This window comes from Oncorhynchus mykiss, chromosome 4, assembly GCF_057628025.1.
Source record: "Oncorhynchus mykiss isolate SJ-2025 chromosome 4, ASM5762802v1, whole genome shotgun sequence".
In the NCBI taxonomy this organism is placed as follows: Eukaryota; Metazoa; Chordata; class Actinopteri; order Salmoniformes; family Salmonidae; genus Oncorhynchus; species Oncorhynchus mykiss.
Window position 1 is genome coordinate 41,343,303 of NC_143025.1, and position 22,802 is coordinate 41,366,104.

At 44.0% G+C, this 22,802-nt stretch overlaps 1 protein-coding gene across 4 annotated transcripts in view; it reads right to left on the minus strand.

Moving 5' to 3' along the window:
* Positions 1 to 22,802, minus strand: part of LOC110521812 (low-density lipoprotein receptor-related protein 8) — a 261,008-nt gene that overhangs the window by 122,543 nt on the left and 115,663 nt on the right. For all 4 annotated transcript variants that reach the window (XM_036968636.2, XM_036968637.2, XM_036968635.2 and 1 more), the window contains exon 3: positions 20,969 to 21,091. In XM_036968636.2, coding sequence (XP_036824531.1) covers positions 20,969 to 21,091 — 123 coding nt within the window. The remainder of the gene's footprint in view (positions 1 to 20,968; positions 21,092 to 22,802) is intronic.

Consider the following 22,802-nt stretch of genomic DNA (forward strand, 5'->3'; position numbering starts at 1 on the left):
CTGGCCTACTACACCATAGAGAACTCAGGGCTCTCTATGGTCAGGGCGTGACAAAAGGACATGCCTGAGTTACTTTGTTAATTTAGTCCATGGTGGAGTAGTGCATTGGTGATGCTGGCTGTGAAGAGGGAACGGTTAATTCATTGAACATCATCTTCATGAAGACAAGATTTATCTCACGTGAGTTACGGTAGTTCACTGGGCGTGTGCGTGTGTGTCGCCACATATGACGGTCCTCTGAAAACTGTCGTGTGAACAGAGAAGGAGGGGTAAAAAGATTTTGCTAGTTCAAAAAGGGTGAACTCTAAAACTCAACAACAACCCCTAAAAGCCCATTGCATGTACAGATGGGGTTAATAACTGTCTCATGGATCAACTTCATGAGAAGAGATAGGGAGAGGAGTCCAGTTCATTATTTTGTTGAACCTTTATTTAACTAGGTAAGATAGTAAAGAACAAACTCTTATTTACAGTGACGGCCAAACCCTCCCCTAACCTGGACGACGCTGGGCCAATTGTGTGCTGGGCCAATTGGCTCAGACTCAAGAAGACCATCCTCTGATGCTGCCATGAGTGTGTGGTGTGTGTGTGTGCGTGTGTGCGTGCATGTGCGTGTGTGGGTGTGTGCAATGCGAGGCGAAGGTTTAAAGTTCCACACGATGACTTTCCATCCAAATCCCCAAAAAGTGAGAGCTGATTGACTTCCATACAGCATGTGATCACAGATTGAATTAACACTGAGATAATATATGCAGGCAGGGAGTTGGTATTTACTAATGAGTCCTGATCCCTACTCTGTGATATTTGAACGGGGAGTTTAGGCTCCTCTACACCACCTTTTGAAATCCTTTCAACGGCGCTGACTGCATGAAACAGGGCCTGCATCCCAAATGGCACCCTATTCCCCATATAGTGTACTACTTCTGACAAGGGACCATAGGAATCTGGTGCCCATTTGGCACCATCTGGTGCTATTTGGGACACACTTGGGGTATCAGACAAGGCCTTCATCAGGCTGGTATTCTGGTACTCTCGCTCCCCTGTCCTTAAAATGTGAAATCCATTTCAGGGCGAGAGATTTATCTCTGATATTAGACCTCATTTTAAACGAAGGCTCAGTGACTTTCGTCGAAACGCTGACCAACAGTTAACGAGTTGTATTTAAAAATGTATTTAAGTGTCACTCCACAATGATACAATAATAAAAAAAAACAGATTTTTTTCTCACTTCATTGTGGACCACTCAAACTAGGTTTAGAGACACTACAGATAAACACGGTCAAAAGTGTTTCAGGCGTCATCTACAATACATCTATACACATGTACCGTATGCAACGTGACCCTGCAAACTGAGTAGCCAAGGAGAGAGATAATACATCTATACACATGTACCGTATGCAACGTGACCCTGCAAACTGAGTAGCCAAGGAGAGAGATAATACATCTATACACATGTACCGTATGCAACGTGACCCTGCAAACTGAGTACCCAAGGAGAGAGAGGACGAGGAGAGTGCAAAATAGTTAAGGGGATAGAGGTAGGTGTAAGGAGAGAGAGAGAGAGAGAGAGAGAGAGAGAGAGAGAGAGAGAGAGAGAGAGGAAAAAAAGTGAGAGAGGTAAATGGAAGACAGAGGAGGAAAGTGAAAACAGGCAGGGAGAGATCACCAGTCTGAGTGAAAGTTCCCTCAGTCCTCCCCCTCTCTTCTGAGTGTGAACAATAAGGACTGTGGTAAAGACAAACAAAAAAGGGTATAAACAGGGTCTCTCTCTCTCTCTCTCTCTCTCTGTTAGTAAGCTGGCGGGGCGGAGGGGTGTTAAATCTCCAGTGCAGAGGGGCCATTAGCTGGGTCTAGACCGGGGATCTGTCAGTGCCGGGGGGGAAGAGATATAACGTGACACCACCCCTCTACACGCCACAGGAAATTTATCCCGAAAAACACTTTTAAGGGTTGTTTAGTGGGCGTCACGCTGGGCATTAAAACACCAACAGTTCCTCTACTCCTACTCTGGGCTTAATGAGAGATATGGAGGGGGGAGAGAGGGGGACAGGCACTATCTGCCAGCCATGACAAGTGAGAGATGGCCAGTTAGCATGTCAGAATGTCTAATGGCTAATGTTAGCAGTGGTGCATTGACTTAGTCCAACAGTCTTGATGCACAGTGCATTTGTATGAGTATGAGACGTTTGACAATGCACCTGACTTCACATATATTTTGATTCCATATAATACATTTCCTCTATTTCTAATCTATATGGCATAAATTGTGTTGAGTATAAATCCATATACACTCACATACAGTACTTACAGTACATTTACACGCACTACTAGAATGCACTTCAAAACACACACCTAAACCCCTCCAAGCCAGCTCCATGCACATGACCCAGCCCAGAGCAAAACGTATCGGCGACATTCAGCTAGGAAGCAGTGAGGACCAGCGGTCACTAATTTAGCATAAAAATAGGAGTGATGGAAATGCATTACATTTGTGCAATGGGGTCAGTTTTCGCCCTATGAATGACATGTACAGTGGGGGGAAAAAAGGAAATGTGTTATGTTTAATCACATGGAAATCACTGCGGTAGTCATGCATAGTTCGATAACAGATCAATCACACTGACTTACTGATACAGTATTAAAGGACCAATCCGTGATATGTACAGTCTTTATTGAGCGTTTAACTAAATGATATATAACTATTGATTTGACTGAATTCATCTGGAATACCGTTCAGCATTTACAGTATGAAGGCTTTGTGACTGCATATGTCTAGCTACATAAACTAAAGTAACATATGGAATTGTTTTAATGATGGTCACACCAAGGTTAATTTAGCTATTGGATTTGGAATTGTATTGGTATAAAACAAAATAATGATTTGATGAAACATTGAATTTCGCCTTATTAGCCCCTAGAAACACATTGAATAACAGATTCATACAGGGAAAAACAGAAAGCCACCCCCCGAACAAAATCTAAGCAAAGATTGTTTTGAAGTGTCTGTACTATATCTAGGAATAATTAGAAAGATTAAGATGTTTTTTTTTTTTACACATACATTATTTATCCCCTTTTTAGGCACTTAACTAGTTCCTTTTACAGTGCATTTGGAAAGTATTCAGACCCCTTGACTTTTTCCACATTTTGTTACATTACAGCCTTATTCTAAAACGGATTAAATCGTTTTTTCCCTCATGAATATACACACAAAATCCCATAACAACAAAGCAAAAACTGTTTTTTAGAAATGTTAGAAAATGTATATATATATAAAAAAAAAAACTGAAGTATCACAGTATGCAGACCCTTTACTCAGTACTTTGTTGAAGCACCTTTGGCAGTGGATACAGCCTTGAGTATGACGCTACAAGCTTGGCACACCTGTATTTGGAGAGTTTCTCCCATTCTTCTCTGCAGATCCTCTCAAGCTCTGTCAGGTTGGATGGGGAGCGTTGTTGCACAGATTTTTTTCAGGTAGGTCTCTCCAGAGATGTTCGATCAGGTTCAAGTCCGGGCTCTGGCTGGGCCACTCAAGACTTGCCCTGAAGCCAATCCTGAGTTGTCTTGGTTGTGTGCTTAGGGTCGTTGTCCTGCTTGAAGGTGAACCTTGGCCCCAGTCTGAGGTCCTGAGCGCTCTGGAGAAGGTTTTCATCAGGATCTCTCGGTACTTTTCTCCGTTCATCTTTCCCCAATCCCAACTAGTCTCCCAGTCCCTACCGTTGAAAAACATACTCACAGCATGATGCTACCACCACCACGCTTCACCGTAGGGATGGTGCCTGGCTTGCCATTCAGACCAAAGTGTTCAATGTTGGTTTCATCAGACCAGAGAATCTTGCTTCTCATGGTCTGAGTGTACTTTATGTGCCTTTTGACAAACTCCAACCTGGCCGTAATGTGTCTTTTACTGAGGAGTGGCTTACGTCTGACCACTACCATAAAGGCCTGATTGGTGGAGTGCTGTAGAGATGGTTGTCCTTCTGGAAGGTTCTCCCATCTCCACAGAGGAACTCTGGAGCAGGACAACGACCCCAGAGTGACCATCTGGTTCTTCGTTGACCAAGGCCCTTCTCCCACGATTGCTCAGTTTGGCCGGGCGGCCAGCTCTAAAAAGAGTCTTGGTGATTCCAAACTTTTTAAATTTAAGAATGTGTTCATGGGTAGCTTCAATGTTGCAGACACTTTTTGGTACCCTTCCCCAGATCTGTGCCTCGACACAATCCTGTCGTTTCGGAGCTATACAGACAATACCTTCAACCTCATGGCTTGGTTTTTGCTCTGACATGCACCGTCAACTGTGGGACCTTAAATAGACAGGTGTGTGCCTTTTCAAATCATGCCCAATGAATTTAATTTACCACAGGTGGACTCCAATCAACTTCTGGAAACATCTGAAGGATGATCAATGGAAACAGGATGCACCTGAGCTCAATTTCGAGTCTCATAGCAAAGGGTGAGAACACTTCTATAAATAAGGTATTAATTGTTTTAATTTTTTTATAAATTATCAAAAATATCTAAAAACCTGTCTTTGCTTTGTCATGATGGGGTATTGTGTGTAGATTGATGAGGAAAAGTCAAGGGGTCTGAATACTTTATAAATGCACTGTATACTTCCATTCATTTTTTAAACTAGTACCGGGCTACCTTCGGATGAGTCTTGTGAGGCTTGTGGTCTACAGCAAAATAACCAACATGTTCGTGAGAGTCTCACCTTTCCACAGAGGGGTCACAGTAGCATGTAGCCCAAACTGTCCGGATGCTACAGACAGAAGTCGGCAGATCGGCGCTACCAAGTCCTGTGATGATTGTGGGGGTTGTAGAGCAAAACGGAGAACACCATCATGTTCGTGATAATCTCATCTTTCCATAGAAGGTTTTGTAGGCCAAACCGTTCACTACAGAAGTTTTCATGACAAGATCCATTTTTGGGATGTCTCGTATTTTAAACCGACAGATTTTGATGGTGAATTTGTATTATGCTAACTAGATTCCCGCGGGGGCACAGTCATTGACTCTAAGGGGTACATTTTCTGCGTTATCTGTTCAATTATTTATGACTGTTGTCTTAAAACACACAAACCAAATCGATGCATACACTTCTAGAGGTAAGCAGTGTGTGTGTGTGTGTGTGTGTGTGTGTGTGTGTGTGTGTGTGTGTGTGTGTGTGCCAGTGTGTGTGTGTGTGCCAGTGTGTGTGTGTGTGTGTGTGTATGTGTGTGTGTGTGCTGCTGTGTCTGGGGCAACATCAATTATCCCGGCCTAGAGAGAGCTGCCCCCTGACCCTCAGTCCAAAGCAGTAAGCAGCAGGACACAATCCCATTTCTTCCTGAAGCCGTATTGCCGCTGTCTCTCACCTGGATTCAAATACTATTTGAACTCTTTCAAATACTTTCAGCATTTGCTTTAGCCTGCCTGAAGTGCCAGATGGGGAGTTTGCACTTTTTCAACTATTCTATTAGTCAATTTAGCCTGGAAAACTCAATCAAGCCCAGCTAAAGTGTTTGAAATTGCTTTAAATCATTTTTGAACCCAGGTCTGGCAGCCCCAGCCTCATGCCTCAGCCCTGTAGAACAGAACAGAAGACAGAAAAAAAGGCCTGTCAGTAATATCAATCAGTTTAGACCCAGAGTTACAAATCAGTGTTCAAATCCAGCCAAGCAGAGGTCCAGTTCACAGCGTTCACAGTGTTTCAAATTAGAACGAGGGCGAACCACCGCATGACACAACTCAGCTAGCTGCACGACCGACCCAGCCAATCACATCAGAGTAAGTGGCGAGTCAAGAGGAAGTTAGGCAAAAGAAAGACAAACAGAGAGAGAGAGAGAGAGAGAGAGAGAGAGAGAGAGAGAGAGACACATGAGTGATCTCCTTCAGTTTGTTGTTAGTCACAAATTCTGTCTGTTAAACACACATGGAAACACAAAGGAAGTCACGAAGATTCAACTCGCCTCGCCTCTCCTCACGCCTCGCAGTGTTGACATGAGAGAAAGTGACAATGTCTGAGAAGGACAATGAGTGCTAAACTCCAGCTATAGCACATAGACATTTTCTATATCCACCAGTGTACTCTCCCCTCTTCTCGTTCTCTCCTCTCCTGTCCTGTCCTCTCCTCTTCCTTTCTCTCTTCTCTTCTTAACCTTAAACACGTTTGGAGCATCTCCCTCTGGTGCAAAATACGGCATGTTCATATCTGGAGTGTTTAGAGTGTTTTTTTTATTTATGTTTGTTTTAAGCCTTAAACCTTACATTCACCATTTACATTTAATGCCTAACCTTAATATTTCGTAATGAATGCCTAAATGTAACACTAACCTTAAAACTTTGGAGTGAATGCTTAAACGTATCTTCAAACACTTTGAAATTTGATGTTTGGGACAACTTTGAATTTTGACGTTCGAGAAACATGGACGAATTCTGACGTTTGAATGTGAGAGCTTGTTGAAATAGCTGTGATAGGAGAAAACTGAAGATGAATCAACAAAATTCTAGTTACTCCACAATACTAACCTAAATTACAAAGTGAAAAGAAGGAAGCCTGTACAAAATATAAGTATTCCAAAACATGCATCCTGTTTACAATAAGGCACTAAAGTAATACTGCAAAAAATGTGGCAAAGAAATTAACTTTTTGTCCTGAATACATAGCAAAAAGAAAAGATGGCGCCGGAGAACAAGGCTGACGTTTTACGTATTCCTAAAAAAAAAAGTTTTTGTGTTTGTTTCTTTGCGTTGCTTGTAACTTTTTTTTAAAACTAATTTTGTACATAATGTTGCTGCTACTTATGACCGAAAATAACTTCTGGACATCAGGACTATGTATTTTTGTAAGTAACAGCTGGTGCACGATATCTAAGGAAGTCTCAAGGCTTTGCTCGCCGGAGGAAGAGTATCTCATGATAAGCTGTAGACTACACTATCTACCGAGAGAGTTTTCATCTGTATTTTTCGTAGCTGTCTACATACCACCACAGACTGATGATGGCACTAAGACTGAATGAGCTGTAAGAAAACAAGAAAACGCTCACCTAGAGGCGGCGCTCCTAGTAGCCGGGGACTTTAATGCAGGGAAATTTAAACCTGTCTTACCACATTTCTATCAGCATGTTAAATGTACAACCAGGGGGAAAAAACTCTGGACCACCTTACTCCACAGACAGAGACGCATGCAAAGCTCTCCCTCGACATCCATTTGGCAAATCTGACCATAATTCTATCCTCCTGATTCCTGCTTAGAAGCAAAAATTAAAGCAGGAAGCACCAGTGACTCAATCAATAAAAAATTGGTCAGGTGAAGCAGATGCTAAGCTACAGGATTGTTTTGCTAGCCCAGACTGGAATATGTTCCGGGATTCCTCCGATGGCATTGAGGAGTACACCGCATCAGTTATTGGCTTCATCAATAAGTGCATCAATGATGTCGTTCGCCAAATCTCATCAACAACCTAAGGGCCCTGGGACTAAACACCTCCCTCTGTAACTGTAACCTGGACTTCCTGACGGGCCACCCCCAGGTGGTAAGGGTAGGTAACAACACATCTGCCACGCTGATCCTCAACACAGGGGCCCCTCAGGGGTGCATGCTCAGTCCCCTCCTGTACTCCCTGATCACTCATGACTGCACGACCAAGCACGACTCCAACACCATCATTAAGTTTGCCAATGAAACAATCAGTATGCCTGATTACCGACAACAACGAGACAGCCTATAGGTAGGTCAGAGACCTGGCCATGTGGTGTCAGGACAACAACCTCTCCCTCAACGGGATCAAGGCAAAAAAGATGATTGTGGACTACAGGAAAAAGAGGACCAAGCACGTCCCCCACTGTCATCGAAGGGGCTGTAGTGGAGCAGGTTGAGAGCTTCAAGTTCCTTGGTGTCCACATCACCAACAAACTAACATGGTCCAAGCACACCAAGACAATCGTGAAGAGGGCACAACTAAACCTATTCCCCCTCAGGAGATTGAAAAGATTTGGCATGGGTCCTCAGATCCTCAAAATGTTCTACAGCTTCACCATCGACAGCATCCTGGCTAGTTGCATCACTGCCTGGTATGGTATGGCAACTGCTTGGCCTCCGACCGCAAGGCACTACAGAGGGTAGTGCATACGGCCCAGTACATCACTGGGGCCAAGCTTCCTGCCATCCAGGACCTCTATACCAGGCGGTGTCAGAGGAAGGCCCTAAAAATTGTCAAAGACTCCAGCCACCCTAGTCATAGACTGTTCTCTCTGCTACCTCACAGCAAGCAGTACCGGAGCGCCAAGTCTAGCGCCCCCCCCCCCCCCCCCTTTACACCGCTGCTACTCTCTGTTGTTATCATCTATGTATAGTCACTTTAATAGCTCTACTTACATACACATATTACCTCAACTAACCGTTGACCCCGCACATTGACTCTGTACCGGTACCCCCCTGTATATAGTCTCGCTATTGTTATTTTGCTGCTGTTCTTTAATTACCTGTTACTTTTATTTCTTATTCTTATTCATATTTTCTTTTTAACTGCATTGTTGGTTAGGGACTCGTAAGGAAGAATGTCACTGTTGTATTCGCCGCATGTGACTAATAAAATTTGACTTGATTACATTACGTTTGGGGGAAATTCAATGCAACACATTACTGAGTACCACTCTTTGTATTTTCAAGCATGGTGGTGGCTGCATCATGTTATGGGTATGCTTGTCATCGGCAAGGACAAGGGAGTTGTTTAAGATAAAAAGACAAGGAATAGAGCTAACCACAGGCAAAGTCCTAGAGGAAAGCCGGGATCTGTCTGCTTTCCAGACACTGGGAGACAAATCCACAAATAACCTAAAACACAAGGCCAAATATACACTGGAGTTGCTTACTGTAGCAAGACGACATTGAATGTTCCTGACTTGCCTAGTTACAGTCTGACTTAAATCAGCTTGAAAATCAATGGCAAGACTAGAAAATGGCTGTCTAGCAATGATAAACAAACAATGTTTAAATTATTTTTAAACAATAATGTCCAAATATTGTACAATCCAGGTTTGCAAAGCTTTCAGAAACTTACCTAGAAAGACTCTGCAATCGCTGCCAAAGGTGATTCTATTGATTGACCTAGGGGGTTAAATACCTATCTAATCAAAATATATTAGTGTTTCATTTTCAATTAATAAAACAAAAATACAATGAATCCTACTTTGTAACACAACAAAATGTGAAAAAAAAGCCAACGGGTGTGAATACTTTCTTTAGGCAAAGTATTCACATTAAAAGGCCTACGCTGATGCTCGCACCTTGGCAAAATCAGCCAGAAGGGAGGCACTGATGCCTGTACTGAGTGGGCAACCCTAGTGGCGAGAGCTATGGGCTTACTGAGAGAGGCAACAAGGAGGCCGTTGACTTCTAGCGGGAAAGTCGGCCACATGGGAAATTATCCCTGCAGCTCCGGAGCCTGGAGCATGAAATTGAAGCCGTCCGGACGGAGCATCTGACTAGAACCTTCCCTCATATTCAGAATAATTAACTACAGCACTACTCCTGCACAGCACTATAATACCTTCCCATCTATTGTCTCCCTGCCAGGGCTCCGTTGAGGTGTCGGCAAGGTTACCGACACCATGCTACAGAGGAAGTAGTGGAACTGATACTCAGAGAAAGATGAGAGAGAAATGGATTGTTTCACTTTTGTTTATTATCTACTTCACTTGCTTTGGGAATGTAAACATATGTTTCCCATACCAATAAACCCTTTGAATTGAATTGAATTGAGAGAGAGAGACAGAGAGAGAGAGAGAGAGAGAGAGAGAGAGAGAGAGAGAGAGAGAGAGAGAGAGAGAGAGAAAGCTGAGCTGCAATGCTAGAGTACAGCTAAACCGTTTAGGCCAGCTAAGGACTACAGTGTGTTTAAACAGCGAGACAAGGACTAAACCGCTAAATAACAATGGCTGAACAGTCAGGGTATACAACTCCCGATAATATGTTTATTATTGTGGCGGTTTCAATGACTTTGTAACAACAACGGATTACACACGTCACCTCAAACAAGAGCTGAATCATTTGAATTCCCACTCTGTCTATAAACTATGCTTGAAGGACCAATTCTGGTTTGCAGGACTTTAAGAGGTTACTACGTGGGTTGACTGCATGTCTGAGGGGTTGAGAAAAAAGATGGAGCAGTAGAAGAGAGGGAGTGTGGGAACATTAAGATGGAGGATAAATGACACTTGAGACAGTCAAGACAACAAGGTTTTACAACAAAGTTGGTTAATACGAACAGGGGCTCTACACGTTAAACTTTTACTATGGCGTCTGTATTTATCTTGCAAACTGTGTTTTGTAAATGTACTGAGTGACCAGATCCATCCCTAAACTTCCTGTTCAAAATCAACACAACATCACCACAAAGGCAAGTCCATTTCTAAGGAGACAAACACTACCGCAGTAGCTCCTTACAACTCTCCTGCAAATCTCACAACCCTCACCCATATTACACCTAAGGGGTTAACCCCAAACACATCCACCCAGCCGCACACCCACCTATCAACCCCCTTACTCTGAAAGAGTAGTTTTCTTTCAAATACCCACCAGGCTAGTTTATTTTTCACATTTGTAATTAGGGTCCGCTCCTGACGAACTGTCTGAGGGCCCTACTTAATCGGATGCCAGAGGCCTCAGGGGCCACACATTGATTCCTTCACTGGGAAATAAATTCAATCAGATGCATTATTAAACTGACTGGGAATCAGTGGGGAGGGCGCGCATGGCAGACGGACGGCAAGGATGGGTGGGAGGATGAGGGAAGCAGAGGAGTGAAGGTGGAATGTTAATTGCAAACTAATCAAAGCCGAGAGAGTGAATCAAGAAAGGGAGATGGAGGAGAGATTTGAGCAGCGGAGGAGAGGGATGATGGCTTGAGGAGGGATGAGCACATGCACATACACATGCATACAAACACACACAAACACACACCACACAATGTGTGAAACCTTTGAACATTTCTCCCAGTGATTCAACCTTGATTAGAGATAAAAAGTCTTAATGAGAAGTCCAGTAATCAGATGAAACACCTTAGAGATGTACCTTCCTCTGAATGCTAAACACCATGGGCACTGCTCTGCTGTCGATCACACAAGTCCTTGGCCCACCCAAATTACACAGTCTAGCAACAGAATATATGAATGTCTCTTTGATAATGCTTTGAATTTCATCTTTCCAAAATAAGGTCAATCTAAAGTGACAATGTGGGTTATTTTCTGCAGTAAAGAATATTGAATAAAAACAAATCTGAAGAGATCAAAACGCTTTTCAGCTCTGTCTTTGCTTTGGATGTCAGGTTCTATGGATTCGGAAAACTGGGAGAATATAAATCAAAGCAGATCACATCGTATTGGTCACGAACACATATTTCATAGATGTTATTGTGGGTGTAGCAAAATGCTTGTGTTCCTAGCTCCAACGGTGCATCTAACAATTCACAGCAACACACACAAATCTAAAAGTAAAAGAATGGAATTTAGAAATATATAAATATTAGGACGAGCGATGTCAGAGTGGCATTGGCTAAAACAGTAGAATATAATACAGTATATACATAGGAGATGAGTACAGCAGTATGTAAACATTATTAAAGTGGCAAAGTGCCCCCGGTGATGCGTTGGGCAGACCACACCACCCTCTGGAGAGCCCTGCGGTTGCGGGAGGTGCAGTTGCCATACCAGGCGTTGAATTGCGCAATTGCGCATCTGTAAAGTTTGTGAGGTTCTTAGCGGCCAAGCCACATTTCTTCAGCCTCCTGAGGTTGAAGAGGCGCCGTTGCTCCTACTTCACCACACTGTCTGTGTGGGTGGACCATTTCAGACAGTCAGTGATCTGTACGCCGAGGAACTTGAAGCTTTCACCTTCTCCATTGTGGTCCCGTCGATGTGGAAAGGGGCTTGCTCCCTCTGCTGTTTCCTGAAGTCCATGATCAGCTCCTTCATTTTGTTGAAATTGAGGGAGAGGTTATTTTCCTGGTATCACTCTGCCAAAACCTTCACCTGCTCCCTGTAGGCTGTCTCGTCATTGTTGGTAATCAGTCCTACTACTGTTGTGTCATCTGCAAACTTGATGATTGAGTTGGAGGTGTGCGTGGCCACACAGTCATGGGTGAACAGGGAGTAAAGGAGGGAGCACAGCACGTACCCTTGTGGGGCCCCTGTGTTGAGAATCGGCGAAGAGGAGGTATTTCTTCCTACCTTCACCACCTGGGGTGGCCCGTCAGGAAGTACAGCACCCAGTTACACCGGGCAGGGTTCAGACCCAGTGCCCCAAGCTTAATAATGAGCTTGGAGGGTACTATGTGTTGAAGGCTGAGCTATAATCAATTAACAGCATTCTTACATAGGTCCAGATGGGATAGGGCAGTGTGCAGTGCGATGGAGATTGCATCGTCTATGGATCTATTGAGGCAGTAAGCAAATTGAAGTGGGTCTAGGGTGTCAGGTAAGGTAAAGTTGATATGATCCTTAAATAGCCTCTCAAAGCACTTCATGATGACAGGGGTGAGGGCTATGGGCAAAACTTTCTTGGGTACAGGAACAGTGGTGGACATATTGAAGAAAGTGGGGACAGCAGACTGGGATAGGGCCACTGAGAAGGAAAGCCCACAGTCCTTGGTAGTGGGCCGCATTGGTGGTGCTGTGTTATCCTCAAAGTGGGCAAAGAAGGTGTTTAGCTTGTACGGGAGCAAGACGTCGGAGTCCACGTCATGGCTGGTTTTCCCTTTGTAATCTGTGATTGTCTGTAGACCCTGCCACATACGTCTTGTGTCTGAGCTGTTGAATTGCGAATCCACTTTGTCTCTGTACTGACGTGTTTTGCCAGTTTGATTGCCTTTCGGAGGGAATAACTGCACTGTTTGTATTCAACCATATTCCCAGTCACCTTGCCATGGTTAAATGTGGTGGTTCGCACTTTCAGTTTTGCGTGAATGCTGATATCCATTCACGGTTTCTGGTTTGGGCAGGTTTTAATAGTCACAGTGGGAACAACATCCCCTATAAATTTCCTGAAGAATACAGTCACCGTGTCCTTGTATACGTCAACGTTATTCTCAGAGGCTACTCGGAACATATCCCAGTCCGCGTGATCAAAACAATCTTGAAGCATGGATTCCGATGGATCAGACCAGCGTTGAATAAACCTTAGCACGGGTACTTCCTGCTTGAGTTTCTGCCTATAGGAAGGGAGGAGCAAAATGGAGTCGTGATCTGATTTGCCAAAGGGAGGGCGGGGAGGGCCTTGTAGGCATCTCGAAAGGGGGAGTAGCAGTGGTCAAGTGTTTTCTACACTACAGTCAATGTGTTGATATAACTTCAGTAGCATTTTCCTCAAATTTGCTTTGTTAAAATCCCCAGCTACAATAAATGTGTCCTCTGGATATGTGGTTCCTGTTTGCATAAAGTCCAGTGTAGTTCCTTGAGGGCCGTCGTGGTATCGGCTTGAGGGGGAGTACACACGGCTGTGACAATAACCGAAGACAATTCTCTTGGGATGTGATACGGACGGCATTTGATTGTGAGGTATTCTTGGTCGGAGGAACAAAAGCACTTTCTGTATGTTATCACAATCACACCATGAATAGTTAGTCATGAAACATACACCACTGCCTTTCTTCTTCCGGAGAGTTCTTTATTCCTGTCTGTACAATGTACTGAGAACCCAGTTGGCTATATGGGTGGGGACAGTATATCCCAAGAGAGCCATGATTCCGTGGAACAGAGTATGCTACAGTCCCTGAAGTCTCTCTGGAAGGAGATCCTCACCCTAAGCTCGTCTATTTTATTGTCCAGAGACTGAACATTCGCGAGTAATATACTCGGAAGCGGTGGATGGTGTCGGACTAGAAGTCCCCTCCGAATACCTCTTTTCCGCCGGCGCCGTCTTGGAGCAGCCTCTGGGATATGACCAAATGCCTTGGGGGTACAAACAAAGGATACATTTCAGGAAAGCAGTATTCTTGGACTTAATGCTGGTGAGTTACCGCCGCTCTGATATCCAAAAGTTATTTCCGACTGTATGGAATAACACAAAAAAAATTCTGGGCGTGGGCCTCCTGAGTGGCGCAGTGGTCTATGGCCAGTGCTAGATGCGTTACTACAGACCCCGGTTTGATACTGGGCTGTGTCGCAGCTGGCCATGACCAGGAGACCCATGAGGTGATGCATAATTGGCCCAGCATCGTCCAGGATAGGGCAGGGTTTAGCCGGCCGGGATTACCTTGTCCCATCGCGTTCTAGCAACTCCTGTGGAGGGCCGGGCGCATGCACGCTGACATGGTCGCCAGGTGTACAGTGTTCCATCAGACACATTGGTGCGGCTGACTTCCCGGTTAAGCGAGCAGTGTGTCAAGAAGCGGTGCGGCTTGGCGGGGTTGTGTTTCGGAGGACGCACGGTTCTCGACCTTCGCCTCTCCCAAGTCCGTACGGGAGTTGCAGCGATGGGACAAGACTGGAACTTCCAATTGGATATGACGAAATTGGGGAGAGAAAAGGGGATCATTTTTTTAAATAAATAAATAAAAATGGGCTAATAATGAAATTACATACCCCAAAAAGTTATACTGCAAAGTTGCTTAGGAGATAGCTAAGCTGCCATGTCTGTCGGCGCCATCTTCCGAGTTATTAGTCTGATTTTTCTAGCTCTGAGAACCCCTGTAAGCTATGGATCAAGCACAGTGGGGAAGAGTGGATGGATATGCTGAAGGAGACCAGAGCACGGCCTTTCAGTGGATGGATACACTGCTAGAGAGGGGTTCTAGAGACGACACTAATTTGACATGGGAGCTGAGGTCGATACAATGTCTTGATTGCTGCAGCTTTCCCACATTCTCAGCAGAGTCAGCTAGTGAGTGTGTGTGTGTGTATGTGTGTGTGTGTGTGGGTGTGTGTGTGTGTGCGCATGTGTCTATGTTTCTACAGTAGGAGTTGAGTAGTTCCTCACCTGTAGCTTCCTTTAAAAAACACCCACAGGAGACCTCCACTCTGCTACACATGGCCCTCACCTCTCCAAAACCCATTTAACCTCTCAGCAGAGTCCAGAGCTACGAAGCCATGCACATTCACATTGCTTGCAGTGCAGTGTGAGCTCTGGTTGTCACCCAGACAGACCCCTTCTCTCAGGATTGTACCTGTCTAGCATAGTGTCTGTGTGTTGTGTTCTCAATCTCTTGGTGGCTTCTCTCCTTAGAACAATCTCTGAGCCTGCCAGAGTCACCGATGTCTAATCAAATACACACTCAGGGTGAGACTGCAACCCCCCATCTCACACACACACACACACACACACACACACACACACAGCAGGCCCTCCAAACAGCAGCCCAAGGTCACCCTTTCTCCAGTGTGTCAGATCTCGACACTCCACCATTTACAGCACCGCTTTTTCCTCCATACTGCTTCTGAAAATTGCTTGCAGCTGCTGTTCTGTTGGCGGCCCATACAGAAGTCCTTCTATACAGTACGGTAGGAACGAGCAGGGCCAAGGGGAGAGGAACTGGCAATGAGAGAGACATTTTTTTGCCATTTGAACCAGCAGGCAGAGAGCACTATATAAGAGCATCAGTAAGGACGAAGCTAATTCATTCCGGATTGTCTCTGACACAGTTGATGTGAGTATACAGTGCATTCGGAAAGTATTCAGACCCCTTGGCTTTTTCCATTTTTTTTTTAACATTACAGCTTTATTCTAAAATGTATTAAATTGTTTGTTTCCCCCTAATCAATCTACACACAATACCGCAACTCAACAATAACCCCTAAAAGACCATTGCATGTACAGATGGGGTTAATAACTGTCTCAAGGAACATCTTCATGAGAAGAGATAGGGAGAGGACTCCAGTGCATAATTTTTATTTAAATTAGACCTTTATTTAACTAGGCAAGACAGTTAAGAACAAACTCTTATTTACAATGACGGCCAAACCCGGACAACGCTGGGCCAATTGTGCACCACCCTATGGGCCTACCAATCACAGCCTGATGTGATGCAGGATGGATTCAAACCAGAGACTGTAGTGACGCCTCTTGCACTGAGATGCAGTGCCTTAGACCGCTGCGCCGCTCGGGAGCCTAAATTTCTCTCCAGATCTCTCCAGAGATGTTCGATTGAGTTCAAGTCCGGCTGGGCCACTCAAGCATATTCAAAGACTTGTCCCAAAGCCACTCCTGCATCTTGGCTGTGTGCTTAGGGTCATTGTCCTTTTGGAAGGTGAACCTTCACTCCACTCTAGAGCAGGTTTTCATCAAGGATCTCTCTGTACTTTGCTCCGTTCATCTTTGCCTCAATTCTGACTAGTCTCCCAGTCCCTGCCGCTGACAAACATCCCCACAACATGATACTGCCACCACAATGCTTCACCGTAGGGATGGTGCCAGGTTTCCTCCAGATGTGACGCTTGGCATTCAGACCAAAGAGTTCAATCTTGGTTTCATCAGATTATTGAATCTTGTTTCTCATGGTCTGAGAGTCTTTAGGTGCCTTCTGGCAAACTCCAAGCGGGCTGTCATGTGCCTTTTACTGAAGAGTGGCTTCTCTCTGGCCACTCTACCATAAAGGCCTGATTGGTGAAGTGCTGCAGAGATGCTTGTCTTTCTGGAAGGTTCTCCCATCTCCACAGAGGAACACTGGAGCTTTGTCAGAGTGACCATCGTCTTCTTGGTCACCTCCCAGACCAAGGCCCTTCTCCCCCGATTGTTCAGTTTGGCCGGGGTGGCCAGCTCTAGTAAGTCTTGGTGGTTCCAAACATATTCCATTTAAGAATGATGGAGGCCACTGTGTTCTTGGGGACCTTCAATGCTGCAGACATTTTGTGGTACCCTTCCCCAGATATATGCCTGTCAACTGTGGGACCTTATATAGACAGGTGTGTGCCTATCCAAATCATGTCCATTCAATTGAATTTACCACAACATCTCAAGGATGATCAATGGAAACAGGATGCACCTGAGCTCCATTCCGAGTCTTATAGCAAAGTGTCTGAATACTTATGCAAATAAGGTATTTCTGTTTTTTTATATTTCATAATTTTGCAAACATTTCTAAAAACCTGTTTTCGCTTTATCACTATGGGGTATTGTGTGTAGATTGATGAGAATAAATTTTAGAACGAGGCTGTAAGAAAATGTGGGAAAAGGGGTCTAAAAACTTTCCGATATGAGTATATAACAGCTCTATGACTCTCCTCCCATAGCCATAGAGTTTAGCATAATGCCGCCGCCCCTCAGTAATGGCAGGTGAGTTATGGCTATAAAGAAATGGCTGCAATCTCACGGTTATCGCTGTACAGTAATACCCAATACCCATACCCATGGCTTGATCAATGGCCAGGGCTAAGTCATTACAGCTGCGTTAAAAAGTAATAAACAGCGGCATGTGAACAAGCCTCCCGGTGCTTGTTTTCAAACGCAGCCCCGGGACACAGGTCATATGCTGGTGGCAATTATGAAAAAATGGAGTGCAGCCCACAGTGAATCCTGCGTAATTAATAAGCAGGATGTGAGCGTCGTGGAACAGGGTTTAGAGCTGACCTCGGGTCTGTGTGAGTGTGACAGGGGGGAACAGAAGTACAGTAGGGTCAGTTGGCCGTGTATGTAATATATATATATATATATATATATATATATATATATATATATATATATATATATATATATATATATATATATATATATATATACAGTGCCTTGCGAAAGTATCCGGCCCCCTTGAACTTTGCGACCTTTTGCCACATTTCAGGCTTCAAACATAAAGATATAAAACTGTATTTTTTTTGTGAAGAATCAACAACAAGTGGGACACAATCATGAAGTGGAACGACATTTATTGGATATTTCAAACTTTTTTAACAAATCAAAAACTGAAAAATTGGGCGTGCAAAATTATTCAGCCCCTTTACTTTCAGTGCAGCAAACTCTCTCCAGAAGTTCAGTGAGGATCTCTGAATGATCCAATGTTGACCTAAATGACTAATGATGATAAATACAATCCACCTGTGTGTAATCAAGTCGCCGTATAAATGCACCTGCACTGTGATAGTCTCAGAGGTCCGTTAAAAGCGCAGAGAGCATCATGAAGAACAAGGAACACACCAGGCAGGTCCGAGATACTGTTGTGAAGAAGTTTAAAGCCGGATTTGGATACAAAAAGATTTCCCAAGCTTTAAACATCCCAAGGAGCACTGTGCAAGCGATAAAATTGAAATGGAAGGAGTATCAGACCACTGCAAATCTACCAAGACCTGGCCGTCCCTCTAAACTTTCAGCTCATACAAGGAGAAGACTGATCAGAGATGCAGCCAAGAGGCCCATGATCACTCTGGATGAACTGCAGAGATCTACAGCTGAGGTGGGAGACTCTGTCCATAGGACAACAATCAGTCGTATATTGCACAAATCTGGCCTTTATGGAAGAGTGGCAAGAAGAAAGCCATTTCTTAAAGATATCCATAAAAAGTGTTGTTTAAAGTTTGCCACAAGCCACCTGGGAGACACACCAAACATGTGGAAGAAGGTGCTCTGGTCAGATGAAACCAAAATTGAACTTTTTGGCAACAATGCAAAACGTTATGTTTGGCGTAAAAGCAACACAGCTCACACCATCCCCACTGTCAAACATGGTGGTGGCAGCATCATGGTTTGGGCCTGCTTTTCTTCAGCAGGGACAGGGAAGATGGTTAAAATTGATGGGAAGATGGATGGAGCCAAATACAGGACCATTCTGGAAGAAAACCTGATGGAGTCTGCAAAAGACCTGAGACTGGGACGGAGATTTGTCTTCCAACAAGACAATGATCCAAAACATAAAGCAAAATCTACAATGGAATGGTTCAAAAATAAACATATCCAGGTGTTAGAATGGCCAAGTCAAAGTCCAGACCTGAATCCAATCGAGAATCTGTGGAAAGAACTGAAAACTGCTGTTCACAAATGCTCTCCATCCAACCTCACTGAGCTCGAGCTGTTTTGCAAGGAGGAATGGGAAAAAATGTCAGTCTCTCGATGTGCAAAACTGATAGAGACAGACCCCAAGCGACTTACAGCTGTAATCGCAGCAAAAGGTGGCGCTACAAAGTATTAACTTAAGGGGGCTGAATAATTTTGCACGCCCAATTTTTCAGTTTTTGATATGTTAAAAAAGTTTGAAATATCCAATAAATGTCGTTCCACTTCATGATTGTGTCCCACTTGTTGTTGATTCTTCACAAAAAAATACAGTTTTATATCTTTATGTTTGAAGCCTGAAATGTGGCAAAAGGTCGCAAAGTTCAAGGGGACCGAATACTTTCGCAAGGCACTGTATATATATATTTTTTTTATATATTTTTTTATATACCTTTATATAACTAGGCAAATCAGTTAGGAACACATTCTTATTTTCAATGACGGCCTTGTTCGGGGGCAGAACAACAGATTTTCACCTTGTCAGCTCGGGGGATCCAATCTTGCAACCGCACAGTTAACTAGTCCAACGCAATAACGACCTGCCTCTCTCTCATTGCACTCCACAAGGAGACTGCCTGTTACGCGAATGCAGTAAGCAAAGGTAAGTTGCTAGCTAGCATTAAACTTATCTTATAAAAAACTATCAATCAAAATCACTAGTTAACTACACATGGTTGATGAAATTACTAGATATTATCTAGCGTGTCCTGCGTTGCATATAATCTGACTGAGCATACAAGCATACAAGTATCTGACTGAGCGGTGGTAGGCAGAAGCAGGCGCGTAAACATTCATTCAAACAGCACTTTCGTGCGTTTTGCCAGCAGCTCTTCGTTGTGCGTCAAGCATTGCGCTGTTTAAGACTTCAAGCCAATCAACTTCCGAGAAGAAGCTGGTGTAACCGAAGTGATAGCTAGTTAGCGCGCGCTAATAGCGTTTCAAACGTCACTCGCTTTCCTTCTAGTAGTTGTTCCCCTTGCTCTACATGGGTAATGCTGCTTCGATGGTGGCTGTTGTCATTGTGTTGCTGGTTCGAGCCCAGGGAGGAGCGAGGAGAGGGACGGAAGCTATACTGTTACACTGGCAATACTAAAGTGCCTATAAGAACATCCAATAGTCAAAGGTTAATGAAAAACATATGGTATAGAGGGAAATAGTCCTATAATTCCTATAATAACTACAACCTAAAAAGTCTTACCTGGGAATATTGAAGACTCATGTTAAAAGGAACCACCAGCTTTCATATGTTCTCATGTTCTGAGCAAGGAACTGAAACGTTAGCTTTCTTACATAGCACATATTGCACTTTTACTTTCTTCAACACTTTGTTTTTACATGATTTAATTCATTCATTATTTACTTGAGGCTACATTGATTTTATTGCTGTATTATATTAAGTTAAAATAAGTGTTCATTCAGTATTGTTGTAATTGTCATTATTACAAATAAATGTACAAAAATTGGCAGATTCATCGGTATCGTTTTTTTTGGTCCCCCAATAATCGGTATCAGTATCGGCGTTGAAAAATCATAATCGGTCGACCTCTAGTGCAGACTGTGTGTCTTTGGTGAAAAAAGCTCTGTGAAAAAAACCACAGAAAACGTCAATCTGATTTCCAGAGGTAAGGGAAGGAAACACGTTCATTTTTAAAAATGAGGCGGGAATTGGTGGTGCAGCGGTTCAAATGTGACAGGGCTAAATAAGGTACCCACAGTGCAGTTCAGGCTCACTGCTCTGGAACGGAGACGAGGAGAAAACACACGGTGGGCTGCTGGCTGGCTGATTTGGTTTTCCAACCCGCAGCTTCCTCGTACCTCATTTGCCACTGAGCTGGAGGCAATGTTCCTCTGGATGCCAGGATGTGTGTGGTGCGTGGCGTGGGCATGTGAGTGTGTTGGAGGTGTCCTGAAGGCCCATTTGTTTTTTTGTTGTTGTTCATCCATCCCCATGCATCCATTCCTCCATACACATCTACGCAACAGTACGGGAAAGAGAGCGTCTGAACTCACTGCATGTAGCGTCGGCCTCGTCTGATCCGTCGGCACACTCCGGCTCTCCGTCACAGCGCCACCGCTGGGGAACACACTGGCCATTCTCACACGCAAAGTCTGTGGTGGCACATGTCTTCTTTGCTGCTTAGAGAGAGAGAGAGAGATAGGGAAGGAGAGAGAGATAGGGAAGGAGAGAGAGAGATATCAGATTAATATTCTAAGTCAAATACACAACACAAACTAAGTGTAATGGAGTCTCGTTTCGAACAAATGATGAAAACCTCGAGGTCGGGTTTACAATCAGGTCCACTATGTAATAAGCAAACTACACAAAAAGTGTCCAGATGCAAGCTTCAGTTCATATACCCATATACCCTCCCAAATCTGTCTAATTTCTCTCAGTACCCAGAGATTGCAGCAAGGGCAGACTGTTGTTAGATGACCAGTCTCATAACCCATCTAACCCCATTCTCCAGTCACTCTCTCAGAGCAGAGCGGAGCAGCCCGGGGAAAATTGGAGCGCTTGAGCGTGTCACAGGGAGAGCTAAAGCTCCTTCTTCTTGACCGGGAGAGTTCTGAACAAGAGAAAGCACTCAACTCATGTGAGAGAGAGAACAATGCCTCGCTCCACTAGCCTGATGAACAACACACACCAGGACTAACTCTCCTGTTCTCTTCCTCATTTACATGCCTTGGTTTAAACAGAGTTGTGCCCACGCGTCGACACTAGCCTAAAATGTAAATTAGTGGTGTGCTAGGCTAGCTAGAATCACTGCAGTGGAGTGTGAGGGGGATCGCTAGGGGTTTAGCCTTGCCTGGCTGGGGAGAGGCTAGTTAGGCTAAAGATTTTAGCCTAAAAATGTCAGCTACATTGACTACATCTCATGTAGGTTATTGTACTGTAGCACGAATCAGAATCACTGTAGTGGAGTGTGATGATTGCTATGGCCTAGCCCAGTCTGGCTGAGTAGACTAGAGGCTTGTTAGCCTATTGTTTATGTGATGCAGCCTACCTTGGGTGGCCAGACTGGGGGGTTCAAATCACTGCATATGAATGATGCCCCCACCAGGGACTCATAACACAACAGGAAGATAGTGTAGTGAAACAAAACGTGTCGTATTCGGACCATTACACCTGACAGCACTCGCGTCATTACCTGCAAGGTTACTGCCTGACATGCTGGAAAGTACAGAGAAGTCACAAACAACTCCTAATACACCCCCTAACACATTTGGTAATTGGTATTTTTATTAGGATCCCCATTAGCTGTTGCGAAAGCAGCAGCTACTCTTCCTAGGGTCCACATAGAACATGAAACATGGCATAATAGGGTCGTTCCACCAATTTGGTGCTTCTTGAGAAGTGTAACTTAGTCCGAAAAAAAAACTTTTGATTTCACCAAATTTGAACATTCTGTCATAATGAGCACATAAACAACTAGTTTAACCATCTCAAGACGTGAAATTACAAAATGGCTATATTAAGTGCCAAATATAGTAAAAGGGTTGACAGTAACAGGGTTTCTTCTTAAATCAGCCATAAATCGCCTTGTGACAAGGGGAATGGACGCTTGTCGTGGCAATTGAATGCAAGCTTCTTCTTTTTTTTCAAACATTTCTAGGCTGTCTATCTATGGTTAACAGGGTTATACTCAACTCAGTTTTCCACCGTAAAACACCAGACAATGGCCGAAAAGACTAGAATCTAGCTCACCTGCTTTTATTAGACATTCAAAGATTCTTTTGAATAAAAAAAAAAAGAAGAATAATTTTTTCACCGTATTAAAATGAGAGTCCAGTTCATATAAAACATGGTTGACCTTAAAATGATGGACAGACGTAAATGAATCAC